This window comes from Chrysochloris asiatica, unplaced genomic scaffold (genome assembly GCF_000296735.1).
Source record: "Chrysochloris asiatica unplaced genomic scaffold, ChrAsi1.0 scaffold00363, whole genome shotgun sequence".
In the NCBI taxonomy this organism is placed as follows: domain Eukaryota; kingdom Metazoa; phylum Chordata; class Mammalia; order Afrosoricida; family Chrysochloridae; genus Chrysochloris; species Chrysochloris asiatica.
This window is the reverse complement of record NW_006408881.1, coordinates 1,526,702-1,534,011: the sequence shown is the minus strand read 5'-3', so window position 1 is coordinate 1,534,011 and position 7,310 is coordinate 1,526,702. Positions and strand designations below refer to the sequence as shown.

Here is a 7,310-nt window from a genome sequence, read left to right as displayed (position 1 = left end):
TGAGGAATCTGTACCTGGACCAAGCAGTTGTTCGAACAGAACATGGGAACACTGAATGGTTTAAAATTAAAAAGGTGTGCGACAAGGTTGTAATCTTTCACCATACTTATTCAATCTGTATACTGAGCAATTAATCTGAGAAGCTGGGTTCTATGAAGAAAAACATGGCATCAGGAATGGAGGAAGACTCATTAACAATCTGCAATATGCAAATCATATAACCTTGCTTGCTCAAAGTGAAAAGGACTTACATCACTTACTGAAGAAGATCAAAGAGCACAGCCTTCGGTATGGATTACATCTCAATGTAAAGAAAACAAAAATCCTCTCACCACTGGACCAATAAACAACATCCTTATCAACGGAGACAAGATTGAAGTTGTCAAGAACTTCATTCTTCTTGGATCAACTATCAGCACTCATGGAAGCAGTAGTCAAAAGAGAACAAACGACGTATTGCATTAAGCAAATGTGCTGCACAAGATCTTTTACAAGTGTTGAAGAGCAAAGATGTCAGCTTGAGGACTAAGGTGCGCCTGACCCAAGCCATGGTATTTTCAATAACCTCATATGCATGTGTAAGCTGGACGTGAATAAGGAAGACCGTAGAAGAATTGATGCTTTTGAGTTATGGTGTTGGAGGAGAATATTGAAAGTGCCATGAACTGCCAAAAGAACCAATAGATCCGTTTTAGAAGTGCAACCAGAGTGCTCCTTTGAGGCCATACTTTGGACATATTGTCAGGAGGAACCAGTCACTGGAGAAGGGTATCATGTTTGGTAAGGTGGGTCAGAGAAAAAGAGGAAGACCCTCATCAAGATGGATTGGCCAAGTGGCAGCATCGATGGAATCAAGCATGGCAACAGTAGTGAGGTTGGCCCAGGATCGGGCAGTGTTTTGTTCTGCTGTGCATAAGGTTGCTATGGGTCGGTACCAACTCAATGGTACCTAACAACAACAATCTCTTACATTTTTCATACATTAAAACCATTGAAAGCCAGAACCTGTGTAAGGCAAAAACCTACCAGAGATGGTATACTCAAATATTTTGCATTAAAACAAGCAATAGAATAGAAAAATGGTTAATACTGCACTCTGTTCAAGGTGGAAAACTTCTAAGACCCCAAAAAACAAGGTGTCCATTAAGTTTCAGCTCTCCCAGGTTTCATTATGGTTTGCTTTCATGTACCTGAACAGTTGTTATTAAGGTGATGTCAAAAATTCCAGTTTCTAGCACTCTTAGGTCTATTTCTTTTGTCTAATACTACTTTTACTTCTTGTTCATGTGGTATAACTTTAATTGTGGGCCAAACTGTGTATTTGAAAAACTGTGTACATCATTTGAGAACTATAATGGTATTACTTTGTTCTGAAAAGATTTCATTTTGATATGTCAGAAGTCTAGGAACATTAAACAATGGGTTATGAATTGCAGTAATCAAATTTCTGAGACTGAGGTTTTCTAAGCCATTAGATAACTTAAATCTGGGAAAAAGTACATGCAACGACTATTTTAACTTCCAGTTCACCTATAATCCTATGGTGCTATTCTTTGGAGTCCTAGTCCAAATCATATAGTCTACAGCTTGGTACACAGAGCAGACTCTACACTCCAAATTTTGTCTCATTAGTCTTGAGGCTATCAAACATATGGATTATCCTCTCAATTGTATTTTCCAAAACAGAAAATACACCTGAAAAAAAAAGTTTTAAATGCTGAGCTTACTTCTTTTAGGTTTCTGTGTTCTGTGGTTCTTGGCTTAGTGATTCTTTTGTTACATTACCATAATAACAAACAGATTTTAAAAAACATTTTGTCCAGCTTTTTTAGTTGTTATTAGTACAAGGGTTAGTGCAAATATCCTACAATCAAGGCTAGAATCAAATACCCCCTAGCTATTATGCATTTTATTCTTCAGCATTACAAAATTGAAATACTTCAGTTCTTTAAACGTATTCCTTCCCTGTTTTAATCCAGCCTTTTCTATTTTTCCTGTATACCTCTCTGTACATTCTTTTATCCCACTTTCTAAATTCATTTTTTTTTTTCCTAAAAGTTTCCCCTGAATTCATCATACTTCTTTATCTCAAGTTTTTGGAATAATCTGACATAAAACAAACAAAAAAACAGGAGAAGCATTTCTTTTTTATACATACTGTAAACTCTTCTTCCTCTTCATCACCAGATTCTCCAAATATGTCCGCAATAAGGTTTCTAGAGGAGAAAAAAATACAAAGTCTAATTTGTTTCTTATTTTATAAGTTCTATAAAATCTTTCTAAAATGGAGTATAATGTATACATAAAAATATACAGATATTAAGGATACAGTTTTTGTACTCATGAAACTGTAGGATAAGCACTATACTGCTAGCCACAAGGCTGGAGGTTCAAACTCACCAGTTGCTCTTGGGAAACCCTATACAGGGATGCTATGTGTCAGAACCAACTCAACGGCATTTAATAACAAATGAAGACATAGAATAATTTCATCTTTCTGGAAAGTTTCCTCACGTCTCGTTCTTCTCAGTCCCTGCATCAATATCCTTGAGGCAACCAAGATTCTAATACCTATCATCAAAATTAGTCTTTCCTTTTCTTCAGTTTCATGTAAATGGACTCAAACAACATATCCTCTTCGCTTCATTTAACATAGCATTTGTAAGGTGTAACCATTAGATCAGATACTAATTTAAAACCCATGAATAAGTCCCAAGCTAAACATTCAGACAGTATATATTATAATATACCTCAACTAGAAATTTAGTTTATAAAATCTTCTAACAGCTTACAACTCTTGAAAACTCATGTCACAATGTCACTTACTCTTCTTCATTCCCTGATTCACTATCACTCCCAAATAGATCATTCTCTTCATTTTTCTTATCAGCCAATTCTTCTTTCCCTACTTCTTCTTCACTATCCGATGTTACAGTCTTTTCTCTTCTACCTGCTTTGTCTGATATAACATCACTGTCAGAATCATCTGCATCAGAGACAACACAACTCTTCTTTGCTGTTGTAAAAAAAACAAACAAAAAACCACCTTATATTTTGTCATTGTTATTGCATTATTAAGTATAACAAACAGGTTCTTTAAAATGGCAGTATGTGGCAACAAAAAAAAAAAAAAAAAAAGAAAGGATTTACTGACATTTAGAATTAAAAAATAACTAAAAGGCTTATTAGTCAAATTACAATTATCTTTACTTTGCTTAAGAAGTGTCCAAAATATGGGGGGTGGGGCCCAATATAAAAGTGGGTACCAGCAGTTACCTTTCCTTTTGGGGACTGAGAAAATAAGATTAGACTGATGTACAGAAAGAACTGCCATCCCTTTTATGCTGCCTAGTGTCACTGTTGTGTGTGACACTGCTGTCGGTTCTGACTCTCAAGAGATCCTGCATAGAAGTTTCTGAGAGTGGCTGATGGGTTTACACTGTTTATCTTCAAGTTACTAGTCCAGTGCTTATTCTACAGCATCCTGTCAGGGCTCTTGAGTAGTATTACTGGAATTAAAAATGAATGCTGTTCTTTGGTAGAATTCCTCATACTTTTGAATTACCAGTCAATTTAAAATTTATCATTTTCCTTAACAAACTGGAGCATGTGTGGTCTACTTTCTCCTACTCCCTAAAAACTTTAGGGTAGCGCAGTGGCTCTATATGATAATCAATGGGCTACAAACCATGAGGTCGTAGTTCAAGCCCACCAGTTGCTCAGCAGGAAAAAATTGGTAGTGTTTTGTTCCAACAAAGATATTCAGCCTCAGAAACACTACATAGGGTCACTATGAATCAGAACCAACTTAACAGCACTTAATGACGACAAATAACTTTAAAAGGTTATAAGTTTAAATAACTTTAAGGTTATAAGTGACCTCTTTGTCAAAGGTAATTTTCATAGCAAAATAATCAAGTAAAAATTACCTGTAGAAATTGGGTGCTAGCTGTTGTGGTTGTTTAGCTCTGTTGAGTCATTTTGACTCATAGTGACCCTGTATAGGGTTTCCAAAGAGTAGCTGGTGAGCACAAACCACCGACCTAGTGGTTCAAATCAACTTTGTAATCTAGCGCATTAACCCACAGTGCCACACCAAGACTCCATGTTTGGGTGCTAGTTAGCAGACTGGGATACTCTACAGGACATAAAGTCTTCTAAATATGGTTCTCTCCAAAACTTCCCAGCCTATGGATACTTGACATTAACAAATGAAGAAATACACCCATCACAGCTCCAATACTGGGTTCTAATGAAGTAGCTATCAAAGACATAACTCAGAGAACTCTGGATACAGTGAGAGATTTTCATGTAGACATCTTTCTTTGAAACATATCTATTCTGGTAAAAAATTACATCTTTGATATTCTCCCTGACAGTCCACTTATCACTTGAAAGTAATTAGAATTTAACAAAAGTTGCTACAATACAAAGAAAATTTACTATTAAGTTAATAAAAACCAGGGTAAACCAGTTTCAAGTAATATTTAAGAACATAAATTAAATGACAATACAGATCTAAAATAACATTAAACAATGTTCCAGTTATAAGCTTAAACAATAAATTAGACTATGCCCAATATAATTCCTTACATGCTTTCTTTTCACCTTCACTATCAGAAAGGACAGCTGCTTTCCGTTTTGCTACTTTCTCCTCCTCCCCCTCTTTTTCTTCATCTTCATCACTGTCAAATTTCTGCCTTTTGGATTCTTCCTCCTCCTCACTGTCAGAACTGTGAATCCTTTTCCTCTCTGTTTGGCTATCTGAATGGAAGGAGTCATTTTGCATTTCTGCATCCTCTCCCCTATTTTCCCCATTGCTGTCATCATCCGACTCTTGCTTCTGTTTGTGCCTGGAAACACCCTCAGGTTCTGAATCGCTGGCTTGTCCCTTTTGTGGGTCCTCAGTCTCAGAGTCACTCACTCTGGGTTTGGGAAGCTCCTCACTTTCTGTGTCACTGACTTGGGGTTTGGGAGGTTCTTCATTTTCAGAGTCACTGGCCTGGTTCCTTGGGGGGTCTTCACTTTCTGAATCACTAATTTGGGGTTTTGGAAGCTCTTCATTTTCTGAGTCACTGGCAGGGTGCCTTGGGGGACCCTCACTTTCTGAGTCACTGATGTGGGGTTTGGGAAGCTCTTCGTTTTCAGAGTCACTGGCTTGGTGCCTTGGAGGATCCTCACTTTCTGAATCACTGATACGGGGTTTGGGAAGCTCCTCAGTTTCAGAGTCACTGGCCTGATTCCTCTGAGGCTCCTCACTTTCTGAGTCACTGACCTGAGGTTTGGGGAGCATCTCATTTTCTGAGTCACTGCCTTGATGCCTTGGGGGCTCTTCACTTTCAGAATCACTGACTTGAGTTTTTACAGCATCCTCAGTCTCAGAATCACTAGCAGGACTTTTCTGATGTTCTTCAATCTCTGATTCACTACCAGGATGCTTTTGAACATCTTCATTTTCAGAATCGCTTGCATGCCCATTAAGAAGTTCTTCATTTTCAGAGTCACTAACAGGTAATTTCCTGGTATCCTCACTCTCAGAATCACTCACATGATGATTGACCTCATTTTCTGAATCACTTGCAGGAGGCTCTGGATGCTCTTCAGATTCAGAGTCACTATTTATTGGCCTGTGAAGCTCCTCACTTTCAGAGTCACTAGCATTAAGATTTGGGAGTTCATCGTTCTCAGAGTCTGTCACACGATGTCCTCTGATGAGGCCATCTTCTCGATCACTAGGTTCATTCTGAAAAACAAGGTGAAAAAAATTACGAAAGTGAAAAAAAATGTTTGATAGTGAAATATTGAAATATTTAAACACTTTTAAAATGTAGAAATATGCACACCTAAAAACAGAATTCTTATTTTAAATCTATATACAAACATTTCACTTTAAAGAAGGTCATCTGTCCGTTAAAGGGCTAACCTGGTTCAGAGCCCAAAACAAAGCTGAAAAGCATAACTCTCAGATAAGTATGTTGTTGTTGTTAGGTGCCATCAAGTCGGTGCTGGTAGGACTGTAAAATTTTGCAACAAGATTGGAAATGGTATGGCACTTCCTCAACAGAACTGCATGAACAGAGAACGGTGCACAAGCTCATCTCCTGATCACACCTAACAGGAGGTGGTTGATGAGTACCTAAGAATACCAACATCCATCCATCAACTTAATGCAAATAGAACACCACAGCGACTTGAAAGCAGCACACAAATTCTCTTCATACAAAGAAACAAGACAAAATAGATCAAACAAATGATAAAGAGGCAGAATTAAGAAACACTTCTGAGGAAAAACAAAGGCTACCTGAAAAAGAATTCAGGAAAAGATATTTAGGTAGCTCCAAATGACTGGGAGGAGTCCTGGTGAGGCATTGTGGGTTAATGTGGCAGACTGCAAACCATTTGAACTGCAAGGTCGGCAGTTCAAGCTCACCATCTGCGCCTCGGAAACCCTACACAGGGTCGCTATGGGTCAGAACTGACTAGATGGCATTTAACAACAACAACAACAAAAGGATTAGGAGAACGTTCAAGGAAAACAAAGGAGAATTCAGAAAAACACTACAGGACCAATAACACAAAATGTAAAGGATCAAAAACAACAATAAACTTGAAAAAAGAAATCCGGAAAATTAATACTAAGATATCAAAAATGAAATATACTGAAAGAGCAAAGGATTACAGTTGAATTAATGGATGCCAAAATTAGTTAGCTTTAAGATAAATTTCTCAATACTAGCTAGCTAAAAGAACATTCAGAAAAAAAGGAAGCCTAAGATTCATATGGAACAACATAAAGAGGAATAACCTACAAAGTGATGGAAATTATAGAACAGTAAGAGACAACGGAAAGGACAGAAAGGATAGTCAAAGAAAGCAATGGGTGAGACATATACAAACCTCTGGAGAAAAAAAAAAGCCAACCGAAAATCATACACCCAGCAAAACTGTCCCTCACATACAACAGCAAAAATCATCTATCAATAATTACACTTAATGTCAATGGATTAAACACACCAGTCAAAAGACAGAATGGATAAGAAAACCGGATCTTTTAATATGCTGTCTACAAAACACACAGACAAAAACAAACATAGATTAAAAATTAAAGGGTAGACTACCAGAACAAACAAGATGGCGGATCAGGTGGATGTGTAGCAGAGAGCTCCGCAAACAACAACACAGAATACTCGACCAAGCAGGTTCAGGGGATGGTCCCAGAACTCTGAACCACATATAAAGGAATATGTAGAAGATTGGAAGGCTCACAGCTGAGGAAATTTGTGGCAGAAGCAAGAAATCTATTGCTTTCT

At 37.5% G+C, this 7,310-nt stretch overlaps 1 protein-coding gene across 1 annotated transcript in view; it reads right to left on the bottom strand.

The window, feature by feature from the left end:
• IWS1 (IWS1 homolog (S. cerevisiae)) overlaps nt 1-7,310 on the bottom strand; it is a 75,341-nt gene that overhangs the window by 34,870 nt on the left and 33,161 nt on the right. Inside the window, exons 3-6 of the mRNA XM_006876204.1 lie at nt 5,276-5,743; nt 4,596-5,236; nt 2,827-3,021; nt 2,159-2,216 (exon numbers count right to left, since the gene is read on the bottom strand). Coding sequence (XP_006876266.1) covers nt 2,159-2,216; nt 2,827-3,021; nt 4,596-5,236; nt 5,276-5,743 — 1,362 coding nt within the window. The remainder of the gene's footprint in view (nt 1-2,158; nt 2,217-2,826; nt 3,022-4,595; nt 5,237-5,275; nt 5,744-7,310) is intronic.